The sequence below is a fragment of the Cnephaeus nilssonii genome, assembly GCF_951640355.1.
Source record: "Cnephaeus nilssonii genome assembly, chromosome: 11".
Lineage (NCBI taxonomy): Eukaryota > Metazoa > Chordata > Mammalia > Chiroptera > Vespertilionidae > Cnephaeus > Cnephaeus nilssonii.
In genome coordinates, this window is record NC_137082.1 from 37,265,109 (window position 1) to 37,282,417 (window position 17,309).

The 17,309-nt window shown below is 46.8% G+C and overlaps 1 protein-coding gene and 1 long non-coding RNA gene across 10 annotated transcripts in view; one reads left to right on the forward strand and one right to left on the reverse strand.

Annotated features, from left to right (window-relative positions):
• The window catches only part of LOC307106885, a 124,455-nt gene that overhangs the window by 38,341 nt on the left and 68,805 nt on the right, over positions 1-17,309 (reverse strand). The window lies entirely within an intron of this gene.
• Positions 1-17,309, forward strand: part of DLGAP4 (DLG associated protein 4) — a gene marked incomplete at its 5' end in the record, with an annotated part of 70,517 nt that overhangs the window by 35,570 nt on the left and 17,638 nt on the right. Inside the window, one exon of one of the 8 annotated variants that reach the window (XM_079783640.1) lies at positions 6,650-16,277. The exons of the other annotated variants lie outside the window; for them this stretch is intronic. Within the exon in view, the coding sequence (XP_079639766.1) occupies positions 16,010-16,277 (268 nt within the window). Of the gene's footprint in view, positions 1-6,649; positions 16,278-17,309 lie in introns of those variants that run through there. 8 annotated transcript variants of the gene reach the window in all.

Sequence of the window (17,309 nt, forward strand, 5' to 3'; positions counted from 1 at the left end):
GCCATGCGACGGAGGCCAGGCTAGGCCTAGGGACCCTAACCACGCACGATTTCATGCGTGCTGGGCCTCTAGTTTATTTATAAAGCCCAAGGATGTACAGTTGAGCCAGCACAGCGAGGATAAGCCCATACCCCAAAGGTCATGCAGTCCTGTAGTTAAGAGCAGAGCTCTAGAGTCATACTGCTGGGGTTCAGATCTTGAGCTGCTACCTAGAGCTGTGAGACCTTGGGCAAGTTGCTTAACCTCTCTGGGTCTCAGTTGATAGAGATGATAGTATTACCTGACATTAGTCTCAGCATAAAGACAAGAGAGAGAATGTGTGTAAAGCACTGAGCACAGTGCCAACTGCTATTATTGATATCCACAGGAGAAAGAATTGAAATAACTGAAGACTGTCCATGTCCCGAGCCTGTAAAGATGTAGGTGGGCTGGGTGCGGTGTCTGGAGGGGAGTTGGTCCTTTAATGGCTGTTTGCTGAGTGCAGGACTCTGATTTCAAATATGGAATGAATCTAGGTAGGCTTTAGAGAGGAGGTGACCTTCAGAACCTCAAAATCTGGGTAGGCTCCAGGTGGACGGAGATTTTGAGGGACAGACACTCTGGGTAGGGGAAAGGAGGATGCTCAGGATGAGGGAGGGATGACAGGAGTTGGCTGTCCAGAAGCCAGGAGAGCTGAGATCAAACTATAGAGGCCTGCCCAGGCCGTTAGAGTCAGCCAGGCACTCAGAGCTGGGGTTGTTCTCTTCAGGGTCATCACTAGGCCAGTTTCCTGCTGAGGCCTTGATGAGGAGCCCATTGTTGAGTATGTTGGGCATAGATTTGATAGTTCAGCCTCTTCTGGAACTTCTTGTCTTCCCCAGCTTCCCACGCGTCACGATGCTGCTCAAGGGTGTGGTAGCAGTGCAGGCCGGGGTAGAGTAGGAGGAGTGGGGCTTGTCTGACAGCACCTATAAAGGCGGGGCCACTGCTATTGCTGCCCCAGCACGTTCCTCAAAGGGGCAGGTGAAGCAGTGTGTGGGAGCAGTCCTGAGGAAGAGGATTTGGTTCATCCCAGTCAGCTCCTCCCTCCTCGTTACCTCACCTCCACTTCTTCCAATAATCAGCCATTCATGTGCTCAGGTGCCAAGTGATGAGCCAGGGAGAGAGTAGGGAACAAGATAGACTTTCCTCCCTAAGCTTCCATCCAGCTTGGAATCCCCATCCAAGCAGGTAACAAAATACTATCAAATTGAGATAAGATCCCTGAAGGAAACAAATAGGTGCTGAGAGGGACTATTCAGAAAGGATAGGGAAGGCATCTCAGGGAAGGTGAAGCGGAGAGCAGGAAAGAGGCAGTCAGGGCAGGCTGGGAACAGGATTCAGGACCCTGAGGTGGAAAGTGGTATATTGAAGGAGTTAGGAGAGGTACTGGTACATCTGGAGCAGTCTGCAAGGTCAGGCAAGACCTAGTTAGAACTGAGGCAAACAGCTTTGCTCACCCTATAGGAGCCAAAGGAATTAAGAGATGTGATAATGAAAGTGCTACAAGTGATTTTGTTTTAAAATTAACACCAGAACTGCCCGACTGGCGTGGTTCAGTGGTTGAGCGTTGACCTATGAACCAGGAGGTCACAGTTCGATTCCTGGTCAGGGCACATGCTCGGGTTGCAGGCTTGATCCCAGGGTGGGCATGCAGGAAGCAGCCAATCAGTGATTCTCTCGAATCATTGGTGTTTCTACCTCTCTCTCCCTCTCCCTTCCTCTCTGAAATCAATAAAAATATATATATTTTAAAAATTAACAGCAGAACTTCCAAATACTTCTTATTGGTTTTCATAGTGATCATAAGTCAGCACTCCCAATTTATTGTTAACTTCCTTTCACATACTACCTCATGGTTTGCAAAGCCCTGTTGCTTCTGTTGCTGAGAGAGGCAGGTTGCAGTTTTATCACTATTGCTGTTCTTAGAGATAATGTAACAGAGAGGCGATGTGACTTGTCCAAAGTCAGCTTAATCAAGAGTTGCAGTCCTAATTCATTGTTTTTTTCTATTCCACAATACTGCCTCTGTGTAAGAAAGCCAAAGGAGCCCTCACCAGTTGCTCAGTGGTAAGAGCATCAGCCCTCGGACTAAAGGGTCATGGGTTCAATTCCAGTCAAGGGCACGTACCTTGGTTGCAGGCTCAATCACCAGCCCCAGTTGGGATGTGTGCAGGAGGCAACCAGTTGATGTGTCTTTCCCACATTCATGTTTCTTTCTCTCTGTCTCTCCCCCTCCCTTCTACTCTCTCATAAAGTCACCGGAAAAAAATATCCTCAGATGAGGATTAACAAAAAAATAAATAAATGAAAGAAAGCCAAAGGAGAATTTTCTATTTCTTTTTAGCAACTCTGCCATTCCAAAATGATTACAGTTTAAAAGTTTGGGTATAGAATGATATAATAGTAATTGCATTGGGGCAGAGGGATTAAAATGACTTTTTTTATTTTCTATAATATTATACAATATATTACAATTAATTATTTTCTTAAGTTTTAATATTTTTATCTCCACACAACTCTCATCTAGCTTCTTTCCAATATTCTGTGATACTGACGCATTTATCACTGCCCTTGTAGACCTCCAGTCTTTTTTATTTTCTGTTTGAATTCTCTTTTTCTTTTACTTCTGTTTCCTGAATCTTAGGAAAGAGATTGTAGGCAGGTTATAAATTAGCCCCTGCTCACAAATATATTTAACTCAAATCAATTAAATATATATATATATATATATATATATATATATATATATATATATATTCAGAGAGGAAGGAGGAAGGGAGAGAGAGAGAGAGAGAGAGAGAGAGAGAGAGAGAGAGAAACATCAATGATGAGAGAGAAGCACTGATTGGCTGCCTCCTGCATGCCCCCTACTGGGGATGAGCCTGCAATCTGGGCATGTGCCCTGACCGGAATCAAACTGTGACCTCCTGGTTCATAGGTCAATGCTCAACCACTGAGCCAGTCTGGCCGGGCTCAAATAAAATTTTTTAAATTGATACTTAAAGTAGTTTTAAATATTTTATTTTGTGACTCTTGGGTTTGGGGCTCATTTTGTAGGAACTCTTCAGTGGAGTCCTCAGCCCATTTTTTTTTAATTGTGGTAAAATGCACATAACAAATTTTTACCATTTTAACTCTTTTTCAGTGTACAGTTCAGTGGCATTAATTACATTGACATTATTTTACAATTCGCCACCATCCATCTCCAGAACTCTTTTCATCTTGCAAAACTGAAACTCTATTCTCATTAAACAACTCTCTGTTCTTCTCTTCCCTGACCGTGCGGCAACCACTGTTCTACTTTCTGTCTGTATGAATTTGAGTACTCTAGGTAACTCATTCACTAGCCCATTTTAAGGAGGTATATTAGAAACGGGGAGTAGCCTGGCCGGTGTTGCTCAGTGGTTGGACGTCGACCTGTGAGCCAGGAGGTCATGGTTCAATTTCTGATTAGGGCACATTCCAGGCTCAATTCCCAGTAGGAGGTGCGTAGGAGACAGCTGATCAATGATTCTCTCTCATCATTGATGTTTCTATCTCTCTCCCTCTCCCTTCCTCTCTGAAATCAATAAAAATATATTTTTAAAAAGGGGGGGTGAGTAGGTGGATATCTCTGAATAATTAACTCTTTCAGTGGCGATCAATTCTCTAAGTTAATGTACACTGCAAATCTAAGCTTTATGTGACAGATTCCCAGAGTTGTTAAAAGACATCTCCTGGGAAGGCTTTCTCTATAGAGACAGTCTAGGTCTCAAAGCCCAGGGTGGCTTTGCATGGAGCCTGACCACAGCCCCACTGTGGAAGTGGAGTAATGGAATGGGGAGGACTGTGGACTTAATCATAGGACCTAGGCATAATTCTTAGCAGCTTACTTGCTGTGGGGCCAAGTCCCTCCATCTCTCTCAGCCTCAGCTTCCTCCTCTGAGAAATGGGACAATATTTCCTGTCATGTGTACATCCCAAAATCAGTAAGACAGATAATGGTCTTCCTTTACAGTCTTTAGAATCCTAGCACAGTGTTCAAATGCAGTTAAATGCAAGGAAAATGGGGCTCCTAGTTCCCATTTCACAGAAGCATTAGAGACTTGGAAGTGACTTGCCCAAGGTCATTTAGCACTTGTGGTAAAATTGGTTGAAACCCAGCCTCTCAGTCTACAAATTGCAGCTATGTAGGGTTCCTTGTTGGTCAGTATTTCTAAGGACAGTATACTATGAAACAGATGGTCGCTTTCCCATGTTACTGGATTTAAAATATTGCTCAAGAAGCTCTGATGTCAGTGGGCCTGCAAGAGAGGACTAGGGGTAAAAGTTTTGGTGGGTAATCTCAAGGATAGTGATTCTGTATTACAGGTACAGAGTCCTAAAACATTTCTTTGGTGATCATCTTGCCCAGGAAGAACAGATACCTTGCTCTTGGCAGTTACTTCCAATATTAGGCCCACAGCAGGTAGCACCAATCACAACTCTCTCCCTGAGCCTGAACACGGCTTCAGGACCCTTCTTAACATAGGCACAACCCATCAGCCAGAAGTAGCACACCCTGTGGAACCTGTGCCATCCCCAGCCTTGTACTAGTACAATCCCCAGCTTTTTTTTTTTTAAGACAATTTTTTAAAAATACGTTTTTATTGATTTCAGAGAGGAAGGAAGAGGGAGAGATAGAAACATCAATGAGGAGAGAATCATTGATCAGCTGCCTCCAGCACGCCCCCCACTGGGAATTAAGCCCACAACCCAGGCATGTTCCCTTGACCGGAATTGAACCTGGGACCCTTCAGTCCGCATGCCGACCTCTATCCACTGAGCCAAACTGGCAAGGGCCAATCCCCAGCTTTTACAGATGGGTGGCTGTCCTGGGAGGGGAAGGGACTGTTTGAGGGGTGATGTCACAAGTCTCTTTGTGAGAGAGGAAGAGATTAGCAGGATAGCCCAAAGCCTGGAGAGGTGATTAATGTTGCAAAAACATCAGGGCAGAACAGCCCTCAGAGAGGTAGAAGTTGTCAAGGTAATGCCCACTTTTCATCAGGTGCCCTTTAGGATGCTAGCTTGGGCTTGAGGTCTTAGTGAAAGTGCATTCTAGCCAGATTCCTCCAGCAGAAAGGAGAGACCAGACTTCTCTTTCACAGTGGCTTCTAAGCTTTGTAGGAATGTGTGTGTTGGTCTTGCTTGTCAGTAAGCTTGTATTTTTGTTTCTTGTGAGACTAGATGCTGTGAAAGTTGAATTCTGGATATTGAAACCTGTAGGGGTTGCTCTCACTTAGCAAATAGAACATGACTTGCTCTGTGATGCTGAGCAAATCCCTCAGTCTCTCTGAGACTGTTTCCTCAATAGCACAAGAGGAGTTGGTGAAAACATCTTGTGGGGGTCAAATACAAGACTCAGTATAAGGACCTTGGACAGTGTGATTGGGCTACTGTAGTAGCCACCAATTCCTGAGCAAACACTAACATCAAATAGCTATGACTATTAGCTACTAATAAGTTCATTGATTTTTTTTTTTAGGGAGGGAAGAAGGGAGGGAAAAACATAGATGTGAGAGGGAAACATAGATCAGTTGTCTCCTGTATGCACCCTGATCGGGGATCGAACCCTCAATCTAGGTATGTTCCTTGACCGGGAATCAAACCCGCAACCTTTTGGTGTAAAGAGAGGTAGGGGATGTGAGAGAGAAGCCTGTACTCATGACTTGTCCCAGCACCTGTCTTCTGCTTGCCAAGTTGCTTCTTACAGACTTCTCTACTTGCTGCATCCTTAGGGTATTCCAGGGGAAAGGCCCTGCAGGATTGTACCTCTTTTGGGGCAAAGTCAAAGATAGGGTCCTATCTCATGTCAGCATGCATTTGCCTGGGTACCTCTTCTGGGCCAGTATGGAAACCATGTGGATCCTTTCTTCATGGGCTCAGATCTAAAGGGAGAGAGGCCTGCCCTAGCCGGTTTGGCTCAGTGGATAGAGTGTTGGCCTGCGGACTGAAGGGTTCAATTCCGGTCAAGAGCATGTATTTCAGTTGCAGGTTCCTGGCCCTGGTTGGAGGCATGCAGGAGGTAACCAATCACTGTGTCTCTCTCACATTGGTGTTGCTTTCTGTCTCTCCCTCTCCCTTCCATTCTTTCTAAAAATCAATTGAAAAAAATATACTTGGGTGAGGATTAAAAAATAATAATAAATAAAAAGGGAGAGGCCTATAAAACAGTGTGATGGCAAGAGCCTGTGGTACATCTAAACATGGGGTATTGACCCAATGAGGGGAACCAAGGTGGGGCCAGTCAGGAAAGGCTTTTTTAAATTTTTTAATACATTTTTATTTGTTCCAGAGAGGAAGGGAGAGGGAGAGATAGAAACATCAATGATGAGAGATAATCATTGATCGGCTGTCTCCTGCATGTCCCCTACTGGGGATCGAGCCTGCAACCCGGGCATGTGCCCTGACTGGAATTGAACTCTGACCTCCTGGTTCATATGTCGATGCTCAACCACTGAGCCATGCTGGCTGGGCAGGAAAGGCTTTTTTTTTTTTTTTTAATATATTTTATTGATTTTTTACAGAGAGGAAGGGAGAGGGATAGAGAGTTAGAAACATCGATGAGAGAGAAACATCGATCAGCTGCCTCCTGCACACCCCCTACTGGGGATGTGCCCGCAACCTAGGTACATGCCCTTGACCGGAATTGAACCTGGGACCCTTCAGTCCATAGGCCGATGCTCTATCCACTGAGCCAAACCCGTCATGGCGAAAGGCTTTTTTTGAGAAAATAATGCTGGACCTGAGACCTGAAGGAGGAGGCAGAATTAGGGAGGTAGTAAAGGCAGAAAGCAGCCAGTGCAAAAGCCTAGAAGCTGAGATCCTGGTGTGTTGGCATGAAGAGGGTAGTGGAGATAAGTTAGAGGGATGCCTAGCAAGACAGGCATGTCAGTAGTCAACACCCTAAAATATTAGAATTGTGATGCAAGAATGGCATGGAGCGGGTGGACGGCTATGGGTCCTCAGGCCAGCCCCGTAGAGGGATATGATCCCTTACTTCTTCCCCAGCCGGGAACCCACAGTCTCTGGTCTGTGGAGTCTCTTTAGGGCTGGGATTGGGCAGTTGCTCTGTGGGCCCCTTGCTAAGGAGATGTGTGGGCCTCTCAAGTGATTATAATCACATTTCCTCACCTGCCAAGGCCTTTCCCACCTGCGTACTCAAGTGATTCGCAGCAGTTCTAGGGCAATGGACAGGGCAAGCTAGTATTGTTCACATTTTATAGATGAGAGAAATTGAGGCCCAGGGATCCTAAGGCATACAATGAGTGAGTACAGGAACTAGTGCTTATGCTCAAGGACTCCTAACTTACTGGCCATGCCTGTAAGTCAGCAGCAGGTATTGGGGGGAAGCAAGTAGCAGCTGAGCACATATTCTGAGGATTGGTTTATCATCTCAGGTGGGGGTGCTCTGGGCTGCCAGACTTCCCAGAGAAAGGTGATTAAGCCCTTACTGTGCTGTCTGAGGCCCTGGTGTTAGTCCTCACATCATTTCCGGTGTAGCTAGGCTGTGTGAACAATTTTCTATCTTTTCTGCCTGTTGATAATTCTTTGGAGGAAAAAAAAAAAGCTTGAATTATGAATGTCACATACACAAAAATGATGTCTGATGTTACATCCAGAACTGGGTGTGAAGTTGGAGGGCAGAGAAAGAACAAACGTTTCAGGCCTGGAAGAAGTCTTCAAGATCACACCCATGGGTGTTTTGTTTGAGTCCATCTCTAGCATCTCCATCATGCTTGTGTCTAGCCTCATCTCCTAGGCAGCTCTGCTTCTTAGAAAGTGCCTCCTAATAATAAAACAAAATCTGCTTCCCCTTAACAACCTCCACCTTCCCGTCCCCCCTCTGGTTGTAATGTGACAATCTATACTATGTGTATATGTGATTGTCCTCTGGGTATTTGAGGACAATAGCCATGCCTTTCTGAAGTGCCTCTCTCTTCCAGACCACTAGTCCAGTCTCTCTAATCCACCCTCGTGTAAGACTAGGTGTGACTCACAGTGCACGTGTGTCACACCCCATTTGTAGCAAATCCGTAACAGACATCACTAATCAGTCACAGTTCTCTTGTTCAGTCAGTCCCAGGCTTTCTCATGCAATGCTGCTCCATGTGGCTACACCCAGTTAGTAGAGGAGGCATTTCATTGTGGCTTCTATACTTTATTGTGAGTTTCTTGAGGACAAGGATTACTCACCCTGTGTCCTTAGTGCCTGCCCAGTGCCCAGTGTATGGTTTCTCCTCTGTAAATAAGCACTTGTCATAATGGGATGGATTTGAAACTTCTCCCCATGTGGATTGCCCGCTTCTCGTCAGGCTCCAATTTGGCAATGTCCCTTTTCCAGAATCACCAACAGTACCCACATTATCCAGAGTTTAGTGGAGGCTGCCCCCTCCCTGGCCTGCACCTTTTTCTGTAGCGCGGTCTCAGACCATGTGTCTGTGGTCAGCGAGAGTTGCAAAGGCATTTTTCCACACTGCTGCCTTCTTTTGTAATTGTCTTATTTGGGATTCCAAACACAGGATCTTAGTATAAGCTCTGAGGATGAGACCCTGTCCCTTCCTATGTATCTGTCCCCAGCCCTGGCACCAAGGCACTCAACATTGCCTGTGCTGACCTGAACTGAACTCATGGTTTTCCCCATTCAATTCTGTACTGTTCATTTCATCCCATCTCCGCCCAGGGTTCTTGGCTCCTGATTCTGTCACCCGATATGCCACCTGTCACTCTAGACCCAGTGAATGAGCCTGTTAACACCATCTTTCTATTCTGGGATACGCTTGGTCATTCAGAATGATGAAAGGAGCCAGCAATCAGGGTGTGCGGGATCTGGCAGTGTCTGGCTTTGCACACTGGACACAGGGGCCTGTGACAGCTTGTAAAAAGCCAGGCTTTTGTGATCCATCACCAGGGTTTGACACCAGCCCTCCAGAAGTGAGGGTGGTTTTATGAGGCTCTTCTAAGTAGTACTTCCCAAGCTAGGCTCCTGGAACCATAGGGCTTTTGAAAGGCAGCAACAAGGTCCACATGTTAGAACCAGCATTTTAAAAGCCAAATAGTATTTTTAAAGCCAGATCTTGCATTCTCACCCCCCAACCCCCTTCCCACTACCTCACTAGTTCAGACAGGGGCTGTATACGTCAAGTTTTGCATTAGACTGGAGCCATAGCAGTCAGTAGTAACTCTGGCCGTCTTCTCCAATTCATCAGCACCCACTAATAGTAGTTATAGCTGTAATGTATGAGAAAAATGATGATTCAATAACCACAGCTTAGAAACTGCCATCTCTTAAGCTTGGACCCCCAGGGTTGGTGGTAATAAGGTGTCCTGAGGGGTAGGGCAGGGGCCCCTGAGCAGATGGGTCTCTAAGGATAAATAAGACAATGGTTGTGGCAGATTCCAACACAAAATGGGCCAGGTGTAAATGTTGCCTGGCAGGTTGCAGTAGTAGTGATTTTTGAGAAACAGAATGCTATTTGGGGACTTCTGGTCAGGAGCTAGAGAGGGCAGGGCTCTCAAGGGCCTTCCTGACCTCTGAAGTCAGGCTGGGAACCTGATGGCAACTTCCTTCCTCGTTTGCGGGGGCACAGGGCGCAGACAGGGAACATACCCACACTCAGAATCCCTGGCAATGGTCCCCGCTCTGCCACCTGATCCTCGGGGATTTGCCTTTCAGATCCTCGGTTTTCTTGTTTGTACTCTGAGGAGGTCAAATTAATCTAGTAGATCTCAGAATATCATGTAGTAATTCTGTTTGGATTTAAAAAGGAAAATGGTGCTGCTCCCAGGGATCTGGAGTAGGTGGGAGTTAAAAATCCTTCCCCAGGCCCTTTGAGGGCTTCCAGAACCTGGCTTGAAAATCACTGGAATTACAATCTCCTAGGACCACTCCTCTAGCCCTGGAATTTGGAAGCTCCACATACTTACTTTGATCTCAGATGCCTAGTCTCCTGTAGATTTAAAGTGTGACATCCATCCAAGGCCAACTATGTGACCTGGGAAAAGTGCCTCACCTCTCTGAACTTTACTTAGAGGTTGTAGTGAGACTTCTCCAAGCTGGGGATGTCCTAGGTGACTGGGAAACCCATGTCAGGGGTTTTGGTGTTCCTGGTGAGAAGATGTCTGGGACCACACATCTGAAGAAGGGCCTGAGGAAGGGGCAGTGGGCAGCCAAGGTCACAGGCAGGACCGGGCACCTCTCTCTTCCATGTGCTCAGGTTCTGGTCCAGGGGGTACCAGGCCTCTGCCCCCTTGGCCAGCAGAGACAGAGGCTTCCATCATCTAACTCATTCAGAGGAAGTCATCAAACCCAGGGATAGGGGTCCATAGTAGCCCTGACTAGAGAACTGGCCTGGCCACGAGTTCAACCAGATCCTGCTAGGTAGCACCTAACTCTAGCCCTGGGCAGTGTGATGAAGTAGTAGCTAACGGCAGCTGGCTCTGAATCAGAAAGACTGAGCTCAAATCCTTTTTTGTGACCTTAGGCTAGTCACTTCTCTTTGAGCCCCACTTTTCTCCTCTTTGAAATGGAAGTGATAAGCCTGGTGAAGAGTTGGTGAGCTAATATAATTAAAGCACTTAATGCAAGGTCAGTTCATTAATTAAAGCACTTAATTCAAGGTCAGTTCATGGCCAGTCCTCAGTCAGGAATAATGCTCTGAAGCTTGTGAAGTCTTTTGATGAGCAGCTCCCCATCCTCTTGAGAACCACCTGACCTGAACCATAGGGTTCATGTGGGGAGCATTGTTTAATCCCTTCCTATAGCCCCTCTGACTTGAACATGTCAGGACAAAAACCCTCACCCCCTTGACCCCAACTGGGGTGTGAACCATGCTTCTGAAGAGCAGCTGTCCCTAGAGGGTCAGAGAATGTGGCCCTGGCAAACTAGCAAGTCCCTCTTGGGCAGCTGCTCCAGGCCCCTGGGGACGGTCATCTGTGCTCCAGATGGGGCTCTCCTGCCACCTATGTCCGAGTGCCAAGAGCCTGAAACCGGACCTGGCCTGCCAACCAGAGGGGCTTTCTCTGCTTTCACCCAACTGGACTTGGACACCACCAGAAGCGCCTCCTGACTGCCTCAATTTCAAGGTTCCCAAGGGTCTCCTGCCTTTCCAAGGAAGAGGCTCTTATAGACAGGCTTTCTGGGAGCAGGGCGAGAGGGGCTAGAGCCTCAGAAGGAGCAAGAAGGTCCGAGGGCAGCTGCTCTAGCAGTCACATGTTGTGTGCCACAGGCCATGGAAGGTGACAAGCATGGACCTGCACAATATTTTTTTAAACTTTGAATTAACTAACTCCATTTTAAAATTCAGAGGTTTATTTTTGTAAGTCCAAAAATTCTGCCTTTTTTGCACACATTTGGTAGCTCTAACAATGCTGGACCCACATCTCTACATGGCAGCTTTGGGCCAGAAGGGGTTAGATGCCTGGTCTCCTGTAGACATTTAAACTGTGACCTCCATCCAAGGCTATTCCACTTAGCTTACAGCTGGGGGAACTAAGGCTCAGAAAGGATCCGGCTCTGTGTCAGGTAGTCAGATACACAGCCCACCATGGCCAGTGTTGAGTTTAGAACCTTGCAGTGTGGCCTCACAAAGCAGAGCTTTTGTACACTGCCACTCATCAATAAAACATCAGTGATAAATATCTCCCCTGCTAGGCCTGTGTCTGGAGTAAAGTAGCACCTGGCCCAGGACTCAGTAATGATGCTTTTAAATCTGTTCATATGATATGCCTTGCCTGGAAAATGTTGCTGGACGCACTGCTTACTTTCTCTTTCTGCCACCTTTCAGAAATGGTTATTTTTCAAATAACTTCTGATGCTCAGTGGTTGAGATTTGTTTGCCAGGGCTGACCAGCAGACTCTGAGCGACGGATGAATGATTACTCTGACACAGGTTTGCTGTGAAAGAGAGGGCTAAAGGACTGCCTGGCTAGAGGAACCAGAAAGCCCCGTTCACCTGCCTCTTCAGGCTTTTATTGTAATAGCAGTTTGGGATAAAATTTATCTTTTAGATACAATCCGTAGGGTAAATAATCTTGGGAGGACACATGTGTCTGCACTGTCCTTTAAGCAAGGACGTCTAAAGATTAAGCATAAAGATTCCAGTAAACACCCAAGGGTCCGTCCGCACGTATACAGACTTATTTGGAAAGGCCAAGGAGTAATTAGGGGCAGTCACCTTCAGCCAACTTCCTTTGGTTGGAATTTCCTCCTTACAAACTTTCCAACCAAGTCTCGTGCTTCTCTACATTTGTTGAGTTCTCATTCTCACAGTCTCACTGACCAACTTTAAGCAGCATTGCTCAAGGCTCTACCTCCCACCAGATTGAGCCCAGCAATATATTGGGCCTGGTGCTAAGAAGGCATCCTAATTTTATGTGATAGTTAAGGTCTCCAAGGGTGGGGACCTGTATTAAGATACGCAGGATCCCTATCTAGTAGGCAAGAGAGGCAAAAGACAAGTGAACCAATCAGTAGATCAGTACTTGAGTAAAACAGGATTCTCAGAGAAAGCATAACAGTTTTAGATATGGTGGTCAGCGAGCCCCTCATTTGAGTACCTGACATCTGAGCTGAGACTTGAAATCAGGATGAGAATAAGCAACATAGAGACAGAAACACACATGCACTCTGGTAGGAGGAAGAGTTGAGCAACTCTACTTAAAGTTGGGCATGAGATCATAAGAATGAGAGCTCAACAAACCCTAAGCACTGAGCATCATAAGTTGTTTGAAAAACAACCATTTCTGAAAGGTGGCAGAGAGAAAATAAGCATGCAATAATGGAGGTGGGGGGGGTGGATAATTACTACAAACAGAGAAGAATAGGTACAAAGGTCCTGAGGTAGGTGCGTGTTTGGAGTGTTTGAGGAATAGCAAGAGGCTGGTGAGGCTGGAATGGAATGAGCGAAGGGAAAGTGCAGGAACTGATGCTGGAGAAGGAGGGCAGGGGTCAGTTCCTATTGTAGGCCGAGGTAGGCAATATGGAGTCTCTTCTTCGTGAAGTAGAGAGCCTCTGAAAAGCTTTAGAAAGGGGAGGAAGCAATTCAATTTGTACTTTAAATAATTCCTCCGACTGCTGTTTGGAGAGTGATTATGGGTGGGTTGGGCCACAAGCAAAGCAATGAGGCCAGGGGGTAGAAAGTGGAAGCCTAGACCAGTCTGGTGGGATGATGTGCTCTTGTCTGGGAGGAGGAGGAAGGGGGAGTGCGAATTCCCAGGGTTCTGGAGTATGTAACTGAATGCATGGTGTCCCTCTTGGAGAACAAGGCCAAGGTGGGGGAGGAGAGGATTCAGATTCATGCTGGACATGCTCGGCTTGCCATGCATGGCCTTAGTACTTCACCCAGAGCTGCCTAGTGCACTGGGCTATTGAAATAGGAAGTGATACACCCTCCCAGCTACTGTCAGGTCTGCATGCTGTAAAATCCTCTTGACTGCAGGCTAGTTTAGGGGGACTTTATGAGGGATTCTGGGTGCAGAAGGGAGATGCCTTTGTTTTCATTGCCCAGATGGCTCCAGGAATCCACAGGCCTTGTCTGAGAGGAGGCAACCCTCTCAGGCCTCCTTGCCTCTGTCCCTATCTTCTCTTCACCAGCTTTGCCAAGCTGTGCCCTGCTCAAATCTGTCTTCCTCCATCTTGGGCTATGCTGCCCTGCTCCTTTGCTCAGAGAGGATCCCCTTGCCTGAAAGCACTGCCTTTCCTTGTCACTCAGTGTCTCTCCTTCCAGACCTAGTCAACTTTAATGTCTTCCAAAAAGGCTGTCCCAAGGAGTGATCATTCTTTCCTTCATCCAGTAACCATGGTAACAGGAGTTACAGGGACCCACCCCATGATTACAAAGCATCATCATCATATCTGTTATCTCCTTGGCTCCTACTCACTCACAGCATATTGGATATCTCACCCCATTTGCTGAGTGAAACAGCATACCCAAGGCTGCTGCCTCCATGTGACCCTCACTTGAGTTAATGCAATGGATGGGGTATAAGGTAGTGGTCAGCCTTGAGGCAACCTGGGTTCAAGCCCCAGCCCCAATACTGCCAAGGCTGGGAGATGAGCCAGGGCGAGTTGCTCCACTTCTCTGAACCTCACCTTAAAGTGGGGTAATGACAGACCTACCTCTCACATATACCCATTTGGAGGATTTACTTGGCCAAAGTACAGTCAATTCTCATTATTCATGGTAGTTTTGTTCATAAAGTCTCAGAAACAGAGATAGCAAACATTGAACCATTGCTCCTAGGGGAAATGTAAGAACCTGAAAGCCTTGATTGATTTTCACCCACCAATCAACATGTAACCTTGTTTTGTGTGTGTTTCTGTTTAAAGGCATTTGTTTAACGTATTGTTGATTTATTAACATTAAACTCAGCCAACAGCACTATAACTCATGCCTGAACAAAGCTTATCTACTACACATATTTTCTCCATAATGCACATCACAACCTTCTTCTACTTAGGAACACTAGACAGCACTTCAGCACTACACTTGGGGGATGGGGGCATTTTAAACAGAAATCACCAAAAAAAAAAAAAAAGCACAAAAATGTGAAAAACACAGCACTAAAGAGACAAGAAAAAGAACACTTGCTTATAACTTTAAGCTAAGCTAACTGTTAAGGCACAGTGAGGGATGTAACTTCCAGACTGACACAGTGGGAAAGTGGGGGTCACATGGGCTGCCAACAGGAAAGTGGCTCTGAGAAGGCAGTCTGTCCCTGATCCTGACCTAGCTAATTGAATTCTCTCCCAGCTTCCCCTGCTTTGGGAGAAGAAGCAAAGGGGAAGAGGGAGGAATTTGAGGATAAGTGGGAGTCTTCAGTTCTGTTTGTACCACATACAAATGAGTTGCTGGATTTAGCTGTGTGGTTTGACAGGTTATGCAGTGAGAGAGGGCATGGGATCTTATAGGTCCTCAGCCTTCCTCTGAAAAGCCTATTCCTAAGGTTGGCAGAGGCAGCAAAAAGAATTTAGGGCGTTCTGGCTCTGAGTCTAGCTCTGTCCCTTCATGTGGGGCCTTGAGTGAACCCCATTGCCTCTTCTGTAAAGCCTGCTGTCATGGCTCCCACAGTCTGTGGTCCCCTGCATCTGTTCCTATTCTGGACCTCTTATTCAATCCCCTGCCCAGCTTGGCCCCCTGGGAACCAGCAAGCACAAGGGCTATGCTGGGCCTCAGGACTACTAGTAAGTCCATCTTGGCCTCCAAGGCACGTGCAGGGGACTAGCTTCCTGGGTTTGCTGTGTCCTCCAGATCTCTCAAGAGATGGAGTCCTAGCCACTTTTCTGAACGTCTGAAGCTCTGTTTAGTCATCCTATACACCTTAACATTAAAAAACAAAATGCAGAAACAAATTTATTCAGATATAATAAATAGGGTTTGCTGGATAAAATATTGGGGCAGAGGCAGAAATGAGACAAAAGGACTCATTAGAAGAAGCAAGGACTTGTACAATGTGGGGCAGGGAGTCTGGGCTGGATGTCTATAGCCAGGACAGGCTGCATGGAGGAGGCGTCACACATTGGCTTCTATCTGAACCTTGGCATGAGGGATTGGCATGGCCACGATGGGGGCAGGGAAGCATGTGGCTCCTGGGAGTGGTGGTTCAGTGTACACATGCTGCTGTGGCTCAGCAATGCTTCATTCAGGATCTTTGAAAATATGCACAAGGACCAGCTGGAGGAGATGGTCACACTGGAGGGATGCTCACCTCTAGGCTTCCAAGGCAAATCTGAAAGTCTTCCAGAGTGAATGGACAAAGAGTTGGACCTATGTGCCACGGGGTTAATTGTGGCACATACAATGTCTCCCTAGGGCAGGAAGGGCCACAGTCACAGTCTGGCCAAGTCCAACATCTTGGGTCTCTGGGGCACTTGCTTCCCTCTAAAGCTTAATTGGCAAATGTTGGTTGTGCACTTTCGGGCTGGACACTGGTCCACTGACACACACAGGACACACTCTCCGTTGTAATCATGGCCACAGCCCTGAGTGCTCCAGCTGATCCACAAAAAGAGGAAAGGCGCAGACTCTGCCTGAGCCAGGAAGAACTGAGGGTGAAGAATTGGTTGAAGTATGAGAATCAGGGAGGACATGAAAAGGAATTCTGGCAGAAACAAGTGCATGTGCAAAGGCTTGGGTGCATGAAGAGTGAGGTGTGTTTGGGAAAGTGCATTTGGCTCTCTGATGCTGCAAGAAGCATGCTGGGGAGTGGGAGGACAGGAGATGAAACTGCACAGATAAGTGAGTAGGACCAAACCCAAATGGTCCAAATTTGGGAGGGGGTTAGAACCTTGGATACTAAAGTGTTGGGAGCTTTCACTATGACTAAATAACTATGACTTTTGGGAACCAGATACGGGGTTTGTATCAATGATGAGATTAATTTTATTATCCAACAAATATATATTGAAAGCATTCTGTACTTGAAATATTACCCTTGGCCTGAGATAAGACCTGCTGTGCCAAGACAGACAAGAGTTCCCCCAACCGTTCCAGGCCTATAACCATCAAGCAAATCCCTAAATGAGCTAAGACAAATGTGATAGGTGCACTGATGGAGATCCTGAGTGATATGAAAGTAGAGAGCAATCAAAGGAGGCCTTTCTGAGGATGTGACATTTGAAACATGAGGTGAGAGCAGCTTTCCAGGCAGAAAGAACAACAGGTATAAAGTTGGGAGAAAGTGTAATGGGTATGAGAAACAGAGTGGCTGGAGTGTGATGTTGGAAGGGGCTGGGGAGGTGATGGCCTGTGTAACTAACATTTCACACATGTGAAATGAGAGGTGTCCTATGCAGTCAGGTCCCATTCCCCTGCCCTGGGGAGGAGAGTGCTCAGAGCAAAGGGATGTCTACCACCCAGGGAGTCCATGAGGCCCCGAAATCCTCTGTTAGTCACACTGCCTATCTGGCTGGAACCTGTGCCCCAGGAGACAGAGAATCCAAGATAAGTTCACTTTTCCTCTTATCACATCTGGCCATCTGGCCTAGCCTCTCTTCTCTCTGGGTGGCTGCCTCAGCCAGGACTCAGGGCCTCTGAGAATACGTCAGAAGGACTCTGGGCCTAGATAACCCTGAGAGTGGGATTAAAACGTTAGTCCTCATTCAGTCCAGACCCCAGACAGTGGGCAACTCCACTGTCTCCTGGGATGGGAGGGTTGCCTCTTCCACAGATCCCTAAACACAAATCAATTCCTAAAATCCTCAGTGAGTCCTGGCTTCAGCACTCTGCTCTCAATGTCCAGCTCTTAGGGGAAACTGCCCCTCAGCTGAT